The sequence below is a fragment of the Callorhinus ursinus genome, unplaced genomic scaffold (assembly GCF_003265705.2).
Source record: "Callorhinus ursinus isolate GAN/ISIS: 27379988/994484 unplaced genomic scaffold, GSC_fseal_2.0 scaffold21, whole genome shotgun sequence".
Classification (NCBI taxonomy): Eukaryota; Metazoa; Chordata; class Mammalia; order Carnivora; family Otariidae; genus Callorhinus; species Callorhinus ursinus.
In genome coordinates, this window is record NW_027397083.1 from 16,163,702 (window position 1) to 16,186,980 (window position 23,279).

The following is a 23,279-nucleotide window of genomic DNA, read 5'->3' on the forward strand; positions in this document are numbered from 1 at the left end:
AGAAGAAGTGGGGGGCAGAAGGTATATTGGAGCAAATTATAGTGGAGAACTTCCCTAATTTAGGGAAGGAAACAGGCATCAAAATCCAGGAGGCACAAAGAACCCCCCTCAAAATCCATAAAAATGGACAAACACCCTGACATCTAATAGTAAAACTTACAAGTCTCAGACACAAAGAGAAAATCCTGAAAGTAGCTCGGGACAAGAGGTCTGTAACCTACAGTGGTAGAAACATTAGATTGGCAGGAGACCTATCCACAGAGACCTAGCAGGCCAGAAAGGACTGGCATGATATATTCCGGGTACTAAATGAGAAAAATATGCAGCCAAGAATACTTTAACCATCTAGGCTGTCATTGAAAATAGGAGTGATAAAAACACCTGCCAGGACAAACAGAAACTAAAAGAATTTGTGATCACCAAACCACCCCTGGAAGAAATATTGAAATGGGTCCTTTAAGCAAAGGGAGAGCCCAAAAGTAACTAGATCAGAAAGGAAGAGAGACAATATACAGTAACAGTCACCTTATAGGCAATACAATGGCCCTAAATTCATATCTTTCAGTAGTTATGCTGAATGTAAATGTGCTAAATGCCCCAATCAAAAGACACAGGGTATCAGATTGGATAAAAAAAGCAAGACCCATCGATATGCTATCTGCAAGAGACTCATTTTAGACCCAGAGACACCTCCAGATTTAAAATGAGGGGGTAGAAAACCATTTACCATGCTAATGGACATCAAAAGAAAGCTAGGGTGGCAATCCTTATATCAGACAAATTAGATTTTAAACCAAAGACTGTAATAAGAGATAAGAAAGGACACTATATTATAATTAAAGGATCTATCCAACAAGATCTAACAATTGCAATGAATCATGGAACACTACATCACAAACTAATGATGTAATGTATGGTGATTAACATAACAATAAAAAATTTTAAAGGGAAAAAAAAAGATCTAACAATTGTAAATATCTATGCCCCTAACATGGGAGCAGCCAATTATATAAACCAATTAATAACAAAATCAAAGAAATGCACCGACAATAATACAATAATAGTAGGGGACTTTAATAACCCCCTCACTGAAATGGACAGATCATCCAAGCAAAAGATCAACAAGGAAATAAAGGCTTTACATGACACACTGGACCACATGGACTTCACAGATATATTCAGAACATTCCATCCCAAAGCAACAGAATACACATTCTTCTCTAGTGCCCATGGAATATTCTCCAGAATAGATCACATCCTGGATCACAAATCAGGTCTTAACTGGTACCAAAAGATTGAGATCATTCCCTGCATATTTTTGGACCACAGTGCTTTGAAACTGGAACTCAATCACAAGAGGAAAGTTGGAAAGAACTCGGATATATGGAGGCTAAAGAGCATCCTACTAAAGAATGAATGGGTCAACCAGGAAATTAAAGAAGAATTTAAAAATTCATGGAAACAAATGAAAATGAAAACATAACTGTTCAAAATCTTTGGGATGCAGCAAAGGCGGTCCTAATAGGAAAGTATGTAGCAATACAAGCCTTTCTCAAGAAACAAGAAAGGTCTCAAATACACAACCTAACCCTACACCTAAAGGAGCTGGAGAAAGAACAGCAAATAAAGCCTAAACCCAGCAGGAGAAGAGAAATAATAAAGATCAGAGCAGAAATCAATGAAATAGAAACCAAAGGAACAGTAGAACAGATCAATGAAACTAGGAGGTAGTTCTTTGAAAGAATTAATAAGATTGATAAACCCCTGGCCAGACTTATCAAAAAGGAAAGAGAAAGGACCCAAATAAATAAAATCATGAATGAAAGAGGAGAGACCACAACCAATACCAAAGAAATATATGATAAGAACATTTTATGAGCAACTATATGCCAGCAAATTAGATAATCTGGAAGAAATGGATGCATTCCTAGAGACGTATAAACTACCAAAACTGAACCAGGAAGAAATAGAAAATCTGAACAGGCCCATAACCAGCAAAGAAATTGAAGCAGTAATCAAATATCCCAACAAACAAGAGTCCAGGGCCAGATGGCTTCCCAGGGGAATTCTACCAAACATTTAAGAAGAATTAATACCTATTCTTCTGAAACTCTTCCAAAAAATAGAAATGGGAGGAAAACTTCCAAACTCTTTTTATGAGGCTAGCATTACCTTCATCCCAAAACCAGACAAGGACCCCACCAAAAAGAACTACAGACCAATATCCCTGATGACCATGGAAGCAAAATTTCTCACCAAAATACTAGCCAATGGGATCTAACAGTACATTAGAAGGATTATTCACCACGACCAAGTGGGATTTATTCCTGGGCTGCAAGTTTGGTTCAACATCTGCAAATCAATCAATGTGATACAATACATTAATAAAAGAGAGGACAAGAACCATATGATCCTCTCAATAGATGCAGAAAAAGCATTTGACACAGTGCAGCATCCTTTCTTGATTAAAACTCTTCACAGTGTCGGGATAGAGGATACATACCTCAATATCATAAAAGCCATGGGCGCCTGGGTGGCTCAGTTGGTTAAGCGACTGCCTTCGGCTCAGGTCATGATCCTGGAGTCCCGGGATCTAGTCCCACATTGGGCTTCCTGCTCAGCAAGGAGTCTGCTTCTCCATCTGACCCTCTTCCCTCTCATGCTTTCTATCTCTCATTCTCTCTTTCTCTCAAATAAATAAATAAAATCTTTTAAAAAAAATCATAAAAGCCATCTATGAAAAATCCACAGCAAATATCATTCTCAATGGGGAAAAACTGAGAACTTTTCCCCTAAGGTCAGGAACACAGCAGGGATGTCCACTATCACCACTGCTATTCAACATAGTGCTAGAAGTCCTAGCCACAGCAATCAGACAACAAAAGGAAAGAAAAGGCATCCGAATCAGCAAAGAAGAAGTCAAACTCTCACTCTTTGCAGATTTGCAAAGATGATACTTTATGTGGAAAACCCAAAAGACTCCACCCCAAAACTGCTCGAGCTAATACAGGAATTCAGTAAAGTGGCAGGATATAAAATCAATGCACAGAAATAAGTTGCATTTCTATACACCAACAACGAGACAGAAAAAAGGGAAATTAATGATTGGATCCCATTTACAATTGCACCCAAAACCATAAGATACCTAGGAATAAATCTAACTAAAGGGGCAAAAGATCTGTACTCAGAAAACCATAGAATACATGAAAGAAATTGAGGAAGACACAAAGAGATGGAAAAATATTCCATGCTCATGGATTGGAAGAACAAATATTGTTAAAATGTCTATGCTACCTGGAGCAATCTACACATTCAATGCAATCCCTATCAAAATACCTTCAACTTTTTTCACAGAACTGGAACAAATAATCCTAAAATTTGTAAGGAAGCAGAAAAAAACCCCGAATAGCCATAGGAATGTTGAAAAAGAAAACCGAAACTGGTGGCATTACAATTCCGGACTTCAAGCTCTATTACAAAGTCATCATCAAGACAGTATGGTACTGGCACAAAAACAGACACATAGATCAATGGAACAGAACAGAGAACTCAAAAATGGACCCTCAACTCTATGTTCAACTAATCTTTGGCAAAGCAGGAAAGAATAATCAATGGAAAAAAGAGTCTCTTCAACAAATGGTGTTGGAAATTGGACAGCCACATGCAGAAGAATGAAACTGGGCCGATTTCTTACACCATAAACAAAAATAAACTCAAAATAGATGAAAGACCTAAATGTGAAACAGGAATCCATCAAAATCCTAGAGGAGAACACAGGCAGCAATCTCTTTGACCTTGGCCAGAGCAACCTCTTGCTCGACACATCTCCAAAGGCAAGAGAAACAAAAGCAAAAGTGAACTATTGGAACTTCATCAAGATAAAAAAACTTCTGCACAGTGAAAGAAAAAAATCAATAAAACTAAAAGGCAACCTATGGAATGGGAGATGTTTGCAAATGCCTTATCAGATAAAGGGTTAGTATCCAAAATCTATGAAGAACTTATCAAACTCAACACCCAAAGAACAAAAACCCCGGTCAAGAAATGGGCAGAAGACATGAACAGACATTTTTCCAAAGAAGATATCCAAATGGCCAACACACACATGAAAAAGTGCTCAACATTGCTCAGCATCAGGGAAATCCAAATCAAAACCTCAATGAGATACCACCTCACACCAGTCAGAATGGCTAAAATTAACAAGTCAGGAAATGACAGATGTTGGCGAGGATGTGGAGAAAGGGGAACCCTCCTACACTGTTGGTGGGAATGCAAGCTGGTGCAGCCACTCTGGAAAACAGTATGGGGGTTCCTCAAAAAGTTGAAGATAGAGCTACCCTATGACCCAGCAATTGCACCACTGGGTATTTACCCCAAAGGTACAAATGTAGTGATCCAAAGGGGCACCTGCACCCCAATGTTTATAGCAGCAATGTCCACAATGGCCAAACTATGGAAAGAGCCCAGATGTCCATCGACAGATGAATGGATAAAGATGTGGTATATATATACAATGGAATATTACATAGCCATCAAAAAAAGAAATCTTGCCATTTGCAATGATGTGGATGGAACTAGAGGGTATTATGCTAAGTGATATAAGTCAATTAGAGAAAGACAATTATCATATGATCTCACTGATATGTGGAATTTAAGAAACAAGGCAGAGGATCATAGGGGAAAAGAGGAAAAAATGAAACAAGACAAAAACCAAAGAGGGAAACAAACCATAAAAGACTCTTAATCTCAGGAAACAAACTGAGGGTTGCTGGAGGGGAGGGAGGTAGGGGGATGGGTGGCTGGGTGAGGGATAGTGGGGAGAGTATGTGTTGTGGTGAGCATTGTGTGTTGTGTAAGACTGATGAATCACAGACCTGTACCCTTGAAACAAATAATACATTGTATGTTAATAATAAAAAAATAAAAATGTTGAATGACGACTATAATACAGGACAAATTCCCAAGCTCTTGTTAATAATTTACACATTTCAAGCAATAGCTAAAACCAAATTTTGATCCACTCAAAAGTACTCTATGAGAGAATAAATATAATCTAGCAGAAGAGATAAAATATGAATACAAATAACACAAGTCAGTAGGTGAGAGTTGTTATAAGGACTTTAAAGGTGGAGATTAAGGACACCTGGGTGGCTCTGTCCATTAAGTGTCTGCCTTCGGCTCAGGACGTGATCCCAGGGTCCTGGAATCGAGTCCCACATCAGGCTCATTGCTCAGCAGGGAGCCTGCTTTGCCCTCTTCCTGCAGCTTCCCCTGCTTCTGTTTGCTCTCGCTCTCTCTCTCTGACAAATAAATAAAATCTTTAAGAATAAATAAATATTTGTATATTTAGAATTACCGAAACAAAAGTACTTTTACCTTTTATTTCTAACCCTATGTGTTAGAGCAGTTGCATGCTCTTCTGCTTTCTTTTTAAATTACATTGTTAAGCTGTGGATTTGTACTCAATAATGACTTAGGATAAACATTACTTTTATTCATCACATATTAGACATTTTTCTTTTCCTTGTAAGCAGATTCAAACTAGATAGTCAATAAAACATCTTTTAAATCCCACCAAAAAAAAAAAGAATAAATAAATAAAGGTGGAGATTACTTCTGGCTTGATCTGACAAGGTATCACATAAGAACACCTGGCAGAGTGCAGATATGTGCAATTTATATCACAGAGGGCTAATCTCCCTTCTACATAAAGAGCTCCTAGACATTGAGAAGAAAGGAACTAACACCCAAGAGAATAATGGGCAAATGCCAGCAACAGAGAGTCCACAGGACAATACAAATGGTTTTTAACATATTAAAATTTTCTCAACTTCACTTAGGACAGAAGAAATGCAAAACGAATTTTTATTGTGCTACCACTTCTCACTTATCAGATTGGCAAATATCTGAAAGTTTGACAGCATACTCTATGGCAGGCCTGTGGGGAAATAAGCACTCTCAGACATTGGTGGTAAGAGGAAAATGACACAAGCTAACAAAATTAGAAATATCTAAAACCTACGAAAATAAGAAACGCATTCACCTTTTAACTCAACAATCCCATTTCTTAGAACCTATCCTGAGGATAGCTCCACAAATAGAAACAACATATGCATATTGTTATCCGTGGTGGTATTATTTGTAATAGCAAAAGATTGGAACAACCTACCTATCAATAGGGAAGGAGTTGAAGAAACTATGGTATATCCCTACAATGGAGCCCTATGCAATTGTAAAAATGAATGAAGATCTCTGTGTATGAATGTGGAGAGATCTTTATCTGTGATAAAATTGATAAAACCAAAGTGCAGAACCATGAAATAAAGAAGGGAGGGATAAGAATATATGCACATATGGGCGCCTGGGTGGCTCAGTTGGTTAAGCGACTGCCTTCGGCTCAGGTCATGATCCTGGAGTCCCGGGATCGAGTCCCACATCGGGCCCCCTGCTCAGCGGGGAGTCTGCTTCTCCCTCTGACCCTCTTCCCTCTTGTGCTCTCTGTCTCTCATTCTCTCTCTCTCAAATAAATAAATAATAAAATCTTTAAAAAAAAAGAATATATGCACATATACACATTTATGCTACAATGTAATATACACTTTCCTTGAACTGCAAAATTACATGCTTAAAGTAGGACTTGCATGGGAAAAAATGGGTTAAGAGCAGATCATTAAAAAAACCATGCCAGGGCATCTGGGTAATTCATTCAGTTAAGCGTCATCTGACTCAGGTTTGGTTTTGGCTCAGGTCATGATCTCAGGGTTGTGAGATTGTGCCCCACATTGTCCGGCTCTGGGCTTGGCCTCAGCAAGGAGTCTGCTTGAGACACTCTCTCTCCTTTCCCTTTCCCCCTCACCCCGCTTGTGCTCTCTCTCTCTAAAATAAATAAATAAAATCTTTTTTAAAAAATAAAAATCTATGCCACTTTGTAATCAAGCACTTATAAAAGTAATAATTCATAATTTGAAAGATAACTTAGACCACTCAGACAGGCAGTCTGAAGTGTTTGGAGGGTGCCAGTATTGATACCTAAAATATGTAAAAATAGGGTGGGGGGATGGTATAACTGGCTGATGGGCATTAAGGAGGGCACTTGATGTAATGAGCACTGGGTGTTATACGCAACTGATGAATCACTAGATTCTACCCCCAAAACTAATAATACAGTATATGTTAACTAAATTGAGTTTATTTTTTTTAAAGATTTTATTTATTTATTTGACAGAGAGAGCACGAGCAGGTGAAGCAATAGAGGGAGAGGGAGAAGCAGACTCCCCACCGAGTGGGGAGCCCAATGTGGGGCTCAATCCCAGGATCCCGGGATCACAACCCAAGCTGAAGGCAGATGCCCAACTGACTGAGCCACCCAGGTGCCCCAACTAAGTTGAATTTAAAGAAAGAATTGTTTTAAATATGTAAAAACAGTATAGTAAAAATACCAGCAACATTTTAATTAAATCAGGGCTGGTGTATACTGAAACTATCCATGTTGGTGGGGAGCTCCAAGTGATTGGGACTTAAATTAAAATAGGCCTAGAAGATACTATGTCTTGCTATATGGGAGTGTGTAGATCTTTCGAGGTATCCACAAGATCAAAATATATCATAATAATGTTTGTCAGCTTTCACTCTCACTCTCTCATGGGTGTACAGGAGAGTTTTCCAGAGGCTTCATGACATGGGAACATATTGGATGCCGAAGGAGTATGAGAATCCAGCTGTTTCTATTAAACCAGATATTAAAGAGGTTTGTAAAATGCCACTGTTCTCACTAATTATTTTTTGTTTGGGGAAATACAGTTATTTTGTATAAACATATATGTTAACTTGTAATATTACCATTATTTTTTATTTATTTAATAAATAAATATTTTAACATTTTCTCAGTTTTAATTTTGTATAGTCCCCAATAATGTTTAAGAGTTTACAATGATCTGAATAGACACTTTTCCAAAGAAGACATCCAGATGGCCAACAGACACATGAAAAGATGCTGAACATCACTTGGCATCAGGGAAATACAAATCAAAACCACCATGAGATACCACCTCACACCAGTCAGAATGGCTAAAATTAACAACACAAGAAACAACAGGTGTTGACAAGGATGCAGAGAAAGGGGAACCTTTTGGCACTGTTGGTGGGAAGGCAAACTGGTATAGCCGCTCTGGAGAACAGTTTGGAGTTTCCTCAAAAAGTTAAAAATGGAGCTACCCTACATACAATCCAGCAATTGCACTACTAAGTATTTACCCAAAGGTTACAAAAATACAGGTTTGAAGGGGTACATGCACCCTGATATTTATAGCAACATTATAAACAATAGCCAAACTATGGAGAGAGCCCAAATGTGCATTGACTAATGAGACAGATGAATGGATAAAAATGCTGTATTTGTATACATAATGGAATGTTACTCATCCATCAAAAAGAATGAAATCTTGCCATTTGTAAAGTGATGGATGGAGCAGAATGTATTATGCTAAGTGAATTAAGTCAGTCAGAGAAAGACAAATACTGTATGATCTTGCTCATATGTGGAATTTAAGAAAGAAAAGAGATCAACATATGGGAAAGGGAAAAGAAAAAAAGGAGAGAGGAAAACAAGCCATAAGAGACTCTTAATGATAGGGAACAAACTGAGGGTTGATGGAGGGAAGTAGAGGGGGGATGGGCTAGATGGGGGATGGGTATTAAAGAGCACACTTGTGAGGAGCACTGGATGTTGTGTGTAAGTGATGAATCACTGAATTCTACTCCAGAAACCAAAATTACACTGCATGTTAACTAAAATTTCAATTAAAAAAAGGGTTTATAATGATCTTGAGACCAAAAAGTCTAAGAACCTCTGCTACAGAGAAACCTTAGATTTCCTTCATCAGTGTGATTGATGGTAGAATTATTGTTATTAATATTTGGAAATATTCTCCTTATCTTTCTCAAAGGTTTTAGTTCCTGGCTTGTGGTTTCTCCCATCAGTACTATTCTTCATTCTTGTTAATTTCAGTTTATACCTAGACAAACCCTCGAACACCCACATTGTTCAATTTCTTGAATTCACCTCCACTGGTCTTGTCCTCCAACCTACCTCAGCCACTCACCTCTATAGTCATAACCTTGATTTTGTCATTATCAGTGAGTAGAGATCCTCTGTGATCTCATCTTTCTGCATTCCATTCTCTAATCTCTACCTCCTATCTTTTCAGCTTATTCCTTCTAGAGATCTTTAATGCCACAATAGGTCCTCAAATCTGGTGACACTACTGTCCCTCACCCTTTGGTGTCCTCATTTCCCCTTCTTACCCAGTTTCAATTCCATGGTCAGTCATTATAAACACTCCCTTCCATACATTTTTTTTAAAGATTTTATTTATTTATTTGACAGAGAGAGACAGCAAGAGAGGGAACACAAGCGGGGGGAGTGGGAGAGGGAGAAGCAGGCTTCCTGCCTGAGCAGGGAGCCCAACGCGGGGCTCCATCCCAGGACCCTGGGATCATGACCTGAGCCGAAGGCAGATGCTTAACCAACTGAGCCACCCAGGCGCCTCCCTTCCATACATTTTGACTCATGTTTCTCCCTTTTGTTTCTTCATGGTCATTTGAGAAAACCACACCTCTGGTTAAATGCAGCTGTCTTCCCCTAACCCATATATGTATTTGATTTGTGTGGCTGAACTGTGGCTGGAGCAAAACACAAAAGCAGTCTGGTCCATTTTAAATTCTTGGCCAGAATCTCTGGTGGACCCTATAGATTGCCAGGCAATCTTACTATATGTCCCTAGTCAGCTCATCCTCACCCCTCCCGTGTTATCTTTTCATGCCTTCTCCTTTCTTCTGAACCTCCAAATCCTCACTTCCAAAACCTCTTCTTAGGTGGTGATCATGCTTCCTACTTCACCAGAAAATGGAAGTAATCACAAGGGAACTTCCAAAGACTCTCACCAACACACCTAACCATGTCTCAGCATCCACACTCACATACTCAACTTTTCCATCTGTTGAGTTATTTATGCTTCTTCTATCTCAAACAGTCCTTCCTCCCATTTATGCACAACATTCAAATTCCCTTCACCTCTCTTACTCCAGGAACTCTCCCTTTTATCTCTTAGGTTTTACTTGCTGCTGTATCATTCTCACCAGTATACAGTTTTGCTGTTAACTCTCAGACTTTAACAACAGACAAATATTACTCTTGGTATAAACTTCCAGTTATAAGATAAATCCCAGGGAAGGAATGTACAGTATGGCAACTATAGTTAACAATACTATATTGTATATTTGAAAGTTGCTGAGAGAGTAGATTTTAAAAGTTCTCATTGCGAGAAAAAAAAATTGTAATTATGTGTGTTGATGGATGTTAACTAGACTTATTGTGGTAACAGTGTAGACACATAGCCATCATTATGTCTTATGCCTAAAACTAATACAATGTAATCTGTGAATTATATCTCAGTATGTTTTAAAAAAAGAAGAAATGCACTTTTGGCAGGGCTTTAAAAGAAGGGCAAGTGGTTACTAATGGAATGGCAGTGACGATAAAGAAAATAAGGTGGATAGAAGTAGTCTCTGGGGGGGGGCAGCCTAATGAGACTGCTGACAGAAATTGATTTTTTAAAAAATACTTATGGCCTTTTGGGGTGCCTGGGTAGCTTGGTCGTAAAGCATCTGCCTTCCTCTCAGGTCATGATCCCGGGGTCTGGGATCGAGCCCTGCATCAGGCTCCCTGCTCAGACAGAAAGCCTCCTTCTCCCCCTCCCACTCCCCCTGCTTGTGTTCCCTCTCTCGCTGTCTCTCTCTTTGTCAAATAAATAAATAAAATCTTTAAAAAAAAATAAAAGCTATCATAGTAAACAAACAAAACAAATAAAAATTCCTCTCTCGACTCACTGTTCTAGTAGTTACTATTCTCCCCTCCCTTTTCTTGCTTTATTTGGCAGGAAAATCCATTCAAAGACTGCTCTTTAATTCCTCTCTTCTCTTTCTTAAACCCATTTCATCAGGTACTTGCTCCCATAACTCCTTCAAAACTGCTGTGGTGAAGGTCATCCATAATCTCTATATTGCTAAGTCCAATGGAGAATTCCTAATCTTAATTTTACTTGACCTAGCACCTGGCTCATGGTTTCACGGTTGATCACTTCCTTCTTGATAAACTTTCTTCATGTGACTTCTAGGACAACACACTCTCTAGGTTGTAGTTTATGGAAACACATTGAATTTATGAAAGTCCAAAAAAAGAAAAATGCAGGAAAAATTCACTTGTCCCCACTGGAGACACATATTATTAATTCACTCCCTTACTTAAAATTTGATAAGTAGAGGAGAAAAATTAAGTCTTTAACCTGCTTTCTAATAAACTATGTAGGCTCAGTTCATAAGGGAAAACTCTTCATTAGAATGCTAGTAAATTGGGGCAGCTGGGTGGCTCAGTCGTTAAGCGTCTGCCTTCGGCTCAGGTCATGATCCCAGGGTCCTGGGATCGAGCCCCGCATCGGGCTCCCTGCTCAGCGGGAAGCCTGCTTCTCCCTCTCCCACTCCCCCTGCTTGTGTTCCCTCTCTCGCTGTGTCTCTCTCTGTCAAATAAATAAATAAAATCTTTAAAAAAAAAAAAACTGAGCCACCCAGGCGCCCTCAAATAAATAAATCTTAAAAAAAATAGAAGACAACTAACTGGCTCAGTCTCTTCAACAAATCAGTGTTGTGAAAAAAGGAACAGCCCTAGACTAAAAGAGATATAAGAAACCAGAAAAACCAGGGCACCTGGGTCGCTCAGTTGGTTAAGCATCTGCCTTTGGCTCAGGTCATGATCCCAGGGTCCTGGAATCGAGTCCCGCATCAGGTTCCCTGCTCAGCGGGGAGCTTGCTTCTCCCTCTGCCTGCCGCTCCCCCTCCTTGTGCTCTCTCTCTCACTATCTTTCTCTCCGTGTGTCAAATAAATAAATAAAATTTAAAAACAAACAAAAAAACAGAAAAACCAAACAACGTGTTGTTCTAAATTGGCTCTTGTTTTAAATAAACCCAATGCGAAGAAAATTTTGGGACAATTGGAAAATCTGAATGTGTACTAAATATTAAATGATATTAAGGAATTATTAATCTAATTAAGTGTGATAGTATTATGTTAGCTAGGTAGGAAAATGTTCTTAATTCTTTTTTTTTAAGATTTTATTTATTTATTTGACAGAGAGAGAGGGAACACAAGCAGGGGGAGTGGGAGAGGGAGAAGCAGGCTTCCCGCTGAGCAGGGAGCCCAATGCGGGGCTCGATTCCAGGACCCTGGGACCATGACCTGAGCCCAAGGCAGACACTTAACGACTGAGCCACCCAGGTGCCCCAGGTGTTCTTAATTCTTAAAAGATGCAAAGCACAGCATTCAGGGGCAAAATGTCGTATTGCCACTAATTTATTTAAGACTACTCCTTCATTAAAAATTACTTTTTGAAAGCGGAATTTGTATTTGGGAGAAGATAAGATTGGACTCGTGCTCCCTAATATACACCAGAATAAACACTAAATGGATCATAAATCCAAATGTAGGATTGCCAGTTAAAACAGTGTTGCCTACCTTTGCTCCTTGGTACATACTTACCTAAAACATTATTTGTGGTTTATATGAAATTCAAATTTAACTGATTATGCTGTATTTTTATTTGCCAATTCTTTTTTTTAAAAGATTTTTATTTATTTATTTGACAGAGAAAGAGAGATAGCGAGAGAAGGAACACAAGCAGGGGGAGTGGAAGAGGGAGAAGCAGGCCTCCTGCCGAGCAGGGAGTCCGATGAGGGACTCAATCTCCAGACCCTGGGATCATGACCCCAGCCGAAGGCAGACGCTTAACGACCGAGCCACCCAGTCTCCCCTCATTTGCCAATTCTAACAACACTATCTAAATGGAAAAAATGAGGGGCACTTGGGTAGCTCAGATGGTTAAACGTTTGCCTTCAGCTCGGGTCATGATCCCAGGGTTCTGGGATGGAGCCCCACATCCGGCTCTCTGCTTGGTGGGGGGCCTGCTTCTCCCTCTCCCTCTACTGTTCCCCCTGCTTGTGCTCTCTTGCTCTCTCTGTCAAATAAATAAATAAAATCTTTAAATGGAAAAAATGAAATCATAGAAATACTAAAACCATGAATGAACTTATTACCTGGGAAGGGAGAAAACCCTTCTGTCTTGGTTTCCAAATCCAGAGCAACAGGATTGATAAATGCTAGTAAATAACAATTAAAAAAATTTTTTACATAAGCAAAAAAAACACTCCACCCAACCTCCTGTCACCCCACCAAAAATAATCCATAAAAGCACAATTAAAAGAAAAATGAGAAATAAGGATGAAATATTTACAACCTATATAACACTCAAAGAGTGAATCTCTATAATACAGAGAGCACTTTTTTTAAAGATTTTTATTTATTTATTTGACAGAGAGAGAGAGCAAAAGTAGGGGGAAAGGGAGAAGGAGAGGGAGAAGCAGACTCCCTGCTGAGCAGAGCAAGGACCCTGGGATCATGACCTGAGCCGAAGGCAGGTGCTTAACCAACTGAGCCACCCAGGCATCCCTAGAGAGCACTTTAAAAAATCAAGACAATGAAGACCAAAAATAGAGAGAAAAATGAGCAAAAAACATGAACAGACAGTTCAGAGTAAAAGGAAATGACCCTTATGCATATGAAAAGATTATAGTCTCACTTGTTAAAAAAAAAAGAAATGTGAATAAAACTGTACTGAAATACCAATTCTTACCTATCGGATTGGCAAAAGTCCAAATTTGACAACACACTGTTTTTTTGTTTTGTTTTTGTTTTTTAAGGATTTTATTTAGAGCACCTGGGTGGCTTGGTTGGTTAAGTGACTGCCTTCAGCTCGGGTCGTGGTCCTGGAGTCCTGGAATCAAGTCCCACATCGGGGTCCCAGCTTGGTGGGGAGCCTGCTTCTCCCTCTGACCCTCTCCTCTCTCATGCTGTTTCTCTCTCTCAAATAAATAAATAAATAAAATCTTCAAAAAAATTATTTTATTTATTTATTTGACAGAGAGAGGGAACACAAGCAGGGGGAGTGGGAGAGGGAGAAGCAGGTTTCCTGCTGAGCAGAGAGCCCGATGTGGGGCTCTATCCCAGGACCCTGGGATCACGACCTGAGCCAAAGGCAGACACTTAACAACTGAGCCACCCAGGCAACCCTTGACAACATGCTGTTGAAGGAACTATGGGAAAAATAAATACACAGACTTGGGGAGTGCAAAATGGCACAGTTCCCATGGAAGGGGTTTGGTAAGATCTAATAAAATTACATGTCTATTTACCCTTTGACTCAGCAATCTCACTTTAGAAATGTACCCCAAAGATATATATCCAGAAATATAGAAAATCATATGCACAAGATTATTTGCCGAAGCATTATTTGTAGAAGAAAGAGTGGGAACAACACAGATTCCCATCAATAAGGTTGGGTTAAAGCTTATGGTAATCCACACAGTTGAGTACTATCCAAATGTTAAATAAACAAAAAAGAATGATGAAAATCTTTACTGGTAAAGTAGGGAGTGACTTCCACAATACACTAAGTGAAAAAAAGCAAGTGTAGACTTGTGGACCTTTTGTGCAAGAAAAATGCAAAATATATGCTTGCTTATGTTTGCAAAAAGAAACACTGGAAACTAATAAAAATGATTACCTATAGAGGATGGGAATGGGGTTGGGTGGGTGGAGGGTCTAGAGATTGAAGTGACACTCCTCTGAGAATAACTCTTTACATAGTTTTGATTCTTGAACCATGTAATGGGGTTTTTATATTTAAAAATAAAATTGCAGGGCGCCTGGGTGGCTCAGTTGGTTAAGCGACTGCCTTTGGCTTGGGTCATGGTCCTGGAGTCCCAGGATCGAGTCCCACATCGGGCTCCCTGCTCAGCGGGGAGTCTGCTTCTCCCTCTGACCCTCTTCCCTCTCGTGCTCTCTCTCTCTCATTCTCTCTCTCTCAAATAAATAAATAAAATCTTTAAAAAAAAATAAAAAAATAAAAAAAATAAAATTGCAGCTAAAAAGAGCAAACATTAAAGTTGAAAGCAAATGAAACAGTTGAACCTAACTATGTCAAATTGCTCCCATAAACTCAGAGAAACAAGAATTATTTCAAGTGACTTTTGTACTAGGCACCCTGACTGAACATCCTTACTATGACACAATCTAAGGACCAAAAGATTTTTATTTATTTTTTTATAAAGATTTTATTTATTTATTTGAGAGAGAGAGTATGAGAGGGAAGAGGGTCAGAGGGAGAAGCAGACTTCCTGCTGAGCAGGGAGCCCGATGTGGGACTCGATCCCAGGACTCCAGGATCATGACCTGAGCCAAAGGCAGTTGCTTAACCAACTGAGCCACCCAGGCACCCATAAGGACAAAAAGATTTTTAAAGAAGACTTAAACATCACTTGCTTAATGTATTGATACTGATATTTTAGTATTAGTATTTTAATCTAGAAACTTTTATAACATTATACTCTCTAGATCCATCCATGGTGTTGCAAATGGCCAGATTTCATTCTTTTATAGGTTGAATACTATTGCATTGTGTGTGTGTGGGTGTGTACCACATCTTCTTTATCCATTCATCTATCAATAAATACTTGGGCTGCTTCCATAATTTGGCCATTCTAAATAATGCCGCAATAAATATGGGGATGCATATATCCTTTAGAATTAGTGTTTTCATAAATACCAAATAGTGGAATTACTAGATCTTACGGTAATTCTATTTTGAAAATTTCGAGGAACCTCCATACTGTTTTCACAGGTGTCTGCATCAGTTTGCATTCCCACTAACAGTGCATGAGGGTTCCTTTTTCTCTGCATCCTCATCAACACTTGTTGTTTCCTGTGTTCTTGATTTTAGCCATTCTGACAGGTGTGAGGTGATATCTCATTGTGGTTTTCATAGGCATTTCTTTGGATGAGGGATGTTGAGCATCTTTTTATGTGTCTGTTGGACATCTGTGTGTCTTCTTTGGAGAAATGTCTGTTCATGTCTTCTGCCCATTTTTTAATTAGATTATTTGGTTTTTTGGTGTTGAGTTGTATAAGTTCTGTATATATTTTGGATACTAACCCTTTATCAGATATGTCATTTGCAAATATCCTCTATTCAGTAGGTTGTCTTTTAGTTTTGTGGATAGTTTGCTGCACAGAAGCTTTTTATTTTGATGTAATCTAAAAACTTTTTAATATATTTTGAAAGGACCAGAGTACGAGAAATGAGATACCAATGTAGAATCAATACAGAAAAAAAGACAATCTGTTAAATTTGAATTGGAAATCAATATATGAACTCATAATTTAAAAAATACATTTCCCATCTCTGAACACTGAAAAGGCCTAGAAACAATGGCACCCAGTAGCAAAGAACATCTATTGCCCACATTTTGTTTCTATTACTATTTCCAAACTGAAGGAACCAAGGTACCTTGGAGAAATGACTGAGTCTAGGTCTGTGACAGGGAGTGTACAATTCTGTACATAAGTGTGTCTAAGACATTTTGTGCAAGTCAGAAAGTTTTCCAAAACTAATGGCATCATGTCAAAAAGACATGGGACCCAGTCACCCACAATAAAGGGACTTATACTGGCCCCAAAAGAATAATGATTACAATTGATTGAAACAGCTTAAGTCTTAAAAAATTCATGAAACCACAATGATACTCAAAGAAAAAAAGCCAGAAAAAACTCATTTTCTTCTAATTGAAGATGTTAAATCAAAACCTTTACTTTGAAAATTTATCGTTAAAGGGAAAAAATTAAGCAGTTACCCTGCTTTTATGTATTAATGAGGAAGAGTTCTTTTTCACAGAAGAACTTTCTATTAATGCAGAAGGAATAATAGAATTGAAAAAATTTTATTTAATCACCAAGTATTTCACTATTAATTCAGGAAAGATTTACTGATGGGTGACCAAACTGTGGTGAAAATTTGTTGGGGAACAGGAAATTAGCACTGTGCCAATGCCTTACTCTGCAATTACCTGCTCATTAACTACAAAGGGTAAAATGTACCTAAAGGAGAGAATGGATAGTCACCACCCAAACACATTTGGGTGATCAAATGCAGCATCAAATTAGTAATTTGATGTATCTCCTGACATAATACAAAATGAAGTACATAGCTATACCTGTGACATATTCTTGCCAAAAAAAAATTTTTTTTTTAAAGATTTTCTTTATTTATTAGAGAGAGAGCAGGGACAGAGGAGAGTGAGAAGCAGACTCCCTGGGGCTCCATCCCAGGATCCTGGGATCATGACCCGAGCCAAAGGCAGCCACTTAACCAACTGAGCCACCCAGGCGCCCCTTTTTGCCAAAATGTTTAACCTGAATCTTATCACTTCTTTAGAGCACACTTTTGGATATATCCAGAATATGGGACATTCCTAGAGAAAACCAGCCTGCTTCTCCCTTTCCCTCTGCCTACCGCTCCTCCTGCTTGTGCTCCTGCTTTTTATCAAATGGATGAATAAAATCTTAAAAAAATATATATACTAGGAAAAAACAGCATTTGAGTCCAACTTTGAAGAATAGAACGTGAATGCTATTCTTTTGTATGTGTGTGAATACTATTCTTAAAGATTTATTCTTACATTAATCATAGACAAAACAGATAAAAAGAAAAACTATGTGACATCCATATCTGGAGATAACTACTTTTAATCTTTTAAATGTGTGTGTATCTCCTATATAATGTGCACTATTTTTGCATTCTTTTTCAGGTAACAGTATCATGGATATCTGTCAGTCATTGTACATTAGCATCAGTTTACTGGCCCCATAACATTCCATTGTAGAGATGTTTTGTAATATATTTAATGTCCTCTATTGTTGGATGGTGCAATAAACATTTACCTCTTTGTGTTACTATACATCTTTTGTTCATGTGTCTGATTACTTGGAAGGGTAAGAATTCAGGCTGTGGAAAGGGTGGTGGAAATACAAGCAGAGGCACGGAGACTGAAAAGAATAAGGTGTGTACGGGAAAAGTTGAAGTTTACTTTGGCATGTAAGCCGCCATCGGCAAGGAGGATAAAAGGAGACACAGTAAGATGATCTTTAACTGGAAATTAGTTTGAGAAAAGACCTGTTCTCACTTAATCTTGGCTATGACAGACCTGCTCTGAGCACTTTTACAGGTACACCTTATTTAAATTGCGGGTACTACTGTTATGCCTATCTATAGGCAAGGAAACTGAGGCATGTTACCCATCAAGTGAGAGATGAAGCCAGGATTCAAACAAATGGAGTCTGGCTCCAGAGCTTGAGTGCTATTATCTCTCTACTTTGCATACGAGGAATCACGGTGAGATGCTGAGCTTAAACCCGGGCCTTACAGGGACGGAGTGGCCAACGGCCTGCAGAGCAACATGCCTAAGTTTTATTGTGACTACTGCGACACGTACCTCACCCATGACTCTCCATCTGTGAGAAAGACACACTGCAGTGGTAGGAAACACAAAGAGAATGTGAAAGACTACTATCAGAAATGGATGGAAGAGCAGGCTCAGAGCCTGATCGACAAAACAACTGCTGCATTTCAACAAGGAAAGATACCTCCTACTCCATTCTCTGCTCCTCCTCCTGCAGGGGCAATGATCCCACCTCCCCCCAGTCTCCCGGGTCCTCCTCGCCCTGGTATGATGCCAGCGCCCCATATGGGGGGCCCTCCCATGATGCCAATGATGGGCCCTCCTCCTCCTGGGATGATGCCAGTGGGACCTGCTCCTGGAATGAGGCCACCTATGGGAGGCCACATGCCAATGATGCCTGGACCCCCAATGATGAGACCTCCTGCCCGTCCCATGATGGTGCCCACTCGGCCAGGAATGACTCGACCAGACAGATAGGAAGAGATAGGAACCTCTTTATGTTTATTTTATATTACTTGTTTACTTCACCAGGAGATCATGGTGGTGTGACTCTGGGTGTTTTCTCACAGCAGGACAAGGAAGACTTGCTCCCCCTTCCTATCAAAGAGAGAATAGTTTTTGCCGGGGAGTAGTGGGACAAAAAAAAAAACAATTTTCATTTGTATTGTGAAATGTGAAAATAAAATTGTCAACTGTTTTAGTTAAAAAAAAAAAATAAATAAACCCGGGCCTTACAGACGTGAAAACCTTAGACACACAGTAGGAGATAGTGGCGGTATAAATTAATATGGGCTCGATCTGTTCCTCTCATCTCTAAAAAGCATAGAAAACCTCGGTATATTCCTTATCTCCAAAGTATAGAAGGCATTTAAACTTAGCATTGCTCCCTAAGATGGCCAGTTTGCCTGAACTAAACTGATTGGCAGTCAGGCTTCAACAGTGAAGAACCAGGTTCCACAGCTTGATAATTAAATTCCAAAAGGCGCGCGAGCCTCCAGGCTAAACAGTTTCCCGCCTCCCAGCCGGTTGTAGCCAGCTCAGCAACAGCTCCCCTAGCCCAGGGTCGTGACGTAAGCACAGGCATTGGGCCCACCTCTGGGTTTTCTCTGCATCTGCGCGACTGAGTAACTGGCGAGTTGGGATCTTAGCTCCGCCCACTGCCCCGGAAGTTAAGGCAGAAACCACACCTCTCTCCTCGTCCGGCAGGGGCGCAGCCATTTTAATTCATATCTGAGTGGGCGGTGGCGATCCGTGTTGGCGGTCTGGCTCCGCTGGGCAGGGGGTAACTTTACTGGTTGGGGTGGTTTTTAGTTTAATTTTTCTTTTCTAGCTTCGCATCGCGGGCCAGTTCTCCCTTTCTAATCAGCTGAGGCCATGTCAGGAGACGGCGCCCCGGAGCAGGTGAGGAAAGAGAGTGGTGGGGCCTCGTGGCGACCTCTTCTCTCCACGTCTGTGTTCGTCCGAGTAGTCCAGCCATGTTCGCCTGAGGAAGGAATCGGGGTCTAATGGATCCGGAGGACCGGGTATAGAAGAATGGTGGAATGGGCAGCAAGAGCTGACTGAGAGTTGAAATTTTTTGGCTTCTCTGTCTCAGGCGTTAATATGAACAAATATTTGACTTAGACAATAGTCAGGAAGCTGCTTCGTCCTGTTTAGGTTCATGGGACTATTCCTGTGGGATGCCTTGCTTTGATACCATTTTGTTTTGATATTAGGGTGCTTAGGAATTGATTAACTTGTAGTCGCTGTTTTCGAAAAACTTAACAGTGTTTCCTCTGCCCCCTCTCCAATAAACCCAGAAATAGGTTACCAGTTTGAGAAATAATCGGAGATGAAATTCATCTGGAGAAATAGTCTCTTGCCAGTGCGAATGAAGAAGGAAGTAGTGTAGGAGAAGAGCATGGTTATGCCGAGATTTGGCTTTTTCCTGCTTCCTTTTTCTCTTTCCGCATTTCATTTTCGTCTTTCAAGCGACACAAATATTGCAGAATTTGATAAATCGGAAATGAGAAGTCTGTTTTGGCCACTAAATAAAAGCATCTGCTTTTAGTACTGGATGTAAGTGACCTATAAATATTTTAAAAATCAGATATTTAGTAAAATGATTTGCTTCTTTTGCTCTTTATTCAGAATCTTGGTAAATACTACCTTTTAGTTTGAAAGAGGAAACATACCTTATGAAAGATGTCATTCAGTTTGTTTTTCGATTTAAGTCCTGGTATGTTTAGGTAAATAGTTTTTTTTTAAATGGAGGCTAGCTAGCTTGCAGAGTCTCAATTTCCTGAAATTTCCCGTTGTCATGGTAACGAACTACACTTAGGTTTTTGTTTTTTAAGTCCCCAGCTTAGGAGGTAGAGGCTGTTCTTGGAGGTTGACAGAGATGAGGCAAAGTTGAAGTTCCTCTTGAATAGTCTGGGTGACTGTAAATGTCATTATGTCGGGAAAGCTTGCTAAATTAAATTTGTGTTTGCTCGTTGAGTGATTTCGGTACCGAAATCTTCTGTTTACATTTTACATGCTGTCATAATGCCCAAGAATGCAAAGCCTCAAGTCTCAAAATCATATCAAATCTGTTTATGTATAACTACCGTTTTTCTGAGATAGGCTCATATTTTGTCACTTGAAAGCTGAGTAGTAATGTCCTAAGGTTACATTGAAAGTTTCCAGAACCAGAACTTGTTGTTAATTATTAAATTTATCTAAAATTATACACACCAAAATGTCATGACCTTGAATATTTCAGAACTGTGATGTTTTAAATGGAAGAGATGGTGGTGAAAATTTACGAGAAAAGAAATTAACCTAAAAGTTTTACCCTGCAAAGTTTAGTGCATAGAAAAAAGTTGAAAGAAAAGTGCAATGAACACCTGCAATACAGTTCTTCACCTAGAATCAATTGTTAACTGTTTTTCCCCACTTGTTTTATCTCTGCATATGTATTTGTTTGAAAGTAAGTCGACACATATTTCAGCCCCTTATATCTCATCATTCTTTTATATAAGGACATTGATGCAGTTATATAACAGATCCGTTTTCTCACCTCAGAAAATTAATAGTAATACCGTATCATTTTTGAAGCCCAGTTCCTATTCACGTTTGGCCCAGTTGTCCCAAGAATATGATTCATAGGATTTCTTTCTCTCTTTTTTCTTTTTTTTCTCTTATTTTACTTTATCAGAATCGAATCTGGGTTTACATGCATCATTTAGTTACGTCTCTTGAATATCCACCCCCCCCCTTCTTCCAGGGATACTGTTTGAAGAATCCAAGACAATTTTCTAGTAAAACTTCTTATTTTCTGGGTTGATTTGATGTTTGTGTGTGTGTGGTATCATTTAACTTGTCCCTTCATCTTTTGTTATTTCCTGAAAATTTTGTGGTTGGTTAGGTCTAAACTGAGAGCTTTGATAATATTTGGCTTAAATATTTTTGGGTAGAACAGTATATTGTTACATCAGAAGGCACTTCATGCCAGGTTGTTAGGTTCCACTATTAGTGATGGTTGTTTATTTGGGTGGGGTGATGACTGCTGGGTTTCTTCATTGTGAAGGATTATTTTCTCCTTTGTAGTTAGTAATTTTCAGGTTGATTTTGTGTTCCTCAGCCTTTTAACTAGTTATTTGTCAATTGATGTTAAATTTTTTTATATTGTTTGTCAATTGATAATTCTTGAATAAATCAGTTATTATTGGAGGTGGCAAATGGTGGTGTTTTAAAAATTCTTTCTTTCTGACTGGCTCATATTTTTCTGTTAAGAATTTTTTTCCTTTTTTTTTTTTAAGATTTTATTTTGGAGAGAGCATGCAAGCCTGCAAGCATGCAAGTGGGGGTGGGGGAGGGAGCAGAGAAAGAGGGAGGGAGAAAGAATCTCAAGCTGACTCTGCCCTGAGTGTGGAGCCCCATGTGGGGCTCAATCTCAGGACACTGAGCTGAAACCAAGAGTCAGATGCCTGACTGGCGCCATCCAGGCGCCCCATTTTCCTTTCTCCTTTTTCAAGGAGATTACTGTGGATTCATGGGTTTCTCTGTATTTAGTGTTAAAAAAATAAGCGATATTTTTCTTTTGGATGCTCAATTTGTCCCAACCTTTATGGTGGCTCCTGTATTTTTCTTCCATCAACCTAAAAGACAGTTCTTGACATCTGATTATCAGCGTCATCTTCATAAAATCTTTTCTTTAACTTTGTAATGATTTCAAACATGCAAAAAAAGAAAAAAAGTGTAATGTATGAGGTTCCTATCATAGAGCTTTAACTGATGGCTAATCCTGTTTTTCCCATACTTTCACTTGCTCTCCCCATCATTACTTTCCAGCAAATCCCAGATACTGTATTATTCAGCTTTAACTGAAATGAAAAATTATACCTTCAAGAGTGACCTGGTTAAAAATATGAATCAACTAGTTTGCTTTGGAGAGGATGATGACTGCTGGGTTTCTTCACTGTGAAGGATTATTTTTTCCCTTTGCAGTTAGTATTCTGTCGGTTGATGATGTGTTACTTGATGACCTTTTAACTAGTCAGTGAATATTTAGAGGAAAGAGCACCTAAAATGAACTGAAATGATAGACAAGAAAAAGAGGCTAAATAAAACTAAAGAATAGTAAAAAAAAACAAAGCCACTCTGAAATGGTGTGTTTGCTTTGGAAAGATGCCAAGGGATGTGATGGACAAAGAATATGGCAAGATAGGTGTAGATTTCTTTTAGCCTTATAACATCGAAGCTCAAAAAGAAGTTGGTTGAATAAACCTGATAGTATCTTAAATTTGTTATTCAAAAATATGGATGGTCATTACTTTCTTGGTACTGAATCTTTAGATTTGTGCCCTTTGAAAGGGGGAAGTGATTGTAAACAAGCAGGATCACTTGCTAAGGTTTAT

At 39.0% G+C, this 23,279-nt stretch overlaps 2 protein-coding genes and 1 long non-coding RNA gene across 3 annotated transcripts in view; all 3 read left to right on the forward strand.

Moving 5' to 3' along the window:
* The first annotated feature begins 18,370 nt into the window (after positions 1–18,370).
* LOC112829138 (U1 small nuclear ribonucleoprotein C) lies at positions 18,371–19,034 on the forward strand. The gene has a single exon (XM_025878549.2). The coding sequence runs from the start codon at positions 18,397–18,399 to the stop codon at positions 18,874–18,876; it is 480 nt and encodes a 159-aa protein (XP_025734334.1). The 5' UTR covers positions 18,371–18,396; the 3' UTR covers positions 18,877–19,034.
* Positions 19,035–19,585: 551 nt separating this feature from the next.
* The window catches only part of CSTF3 (cleavage stimulation factor subunit 3), a 69,577-nt gene continuing 65,883 nt past the window's right edge, over positions 19,586–23,279 (forward strand). Inside the window, exon 1 of the mRNA XM_025879401.2 lies at positions 19,586–19,800. Coding sequence (XP_025735186.1) covers positions 19,774–19,800 — 27 coding nt within the window. The 5' untranslated portion in view covers positions 19,586–19,773. The remainder of the gene's footprint in view (positions 19,801–23,279) is intronic.
* On the forward strand, positions 19,813–21,164 carry LOC141374730 (uncharacterized). Its single transcript, XR_012381848.1, has 3 exons — positions 19,813–19,922; positions 20,199–20,457; positions 21,143–21,164. It is a non-coding gene; the product is annotated as an uncharacterized lncRNA (long non-coding RNA).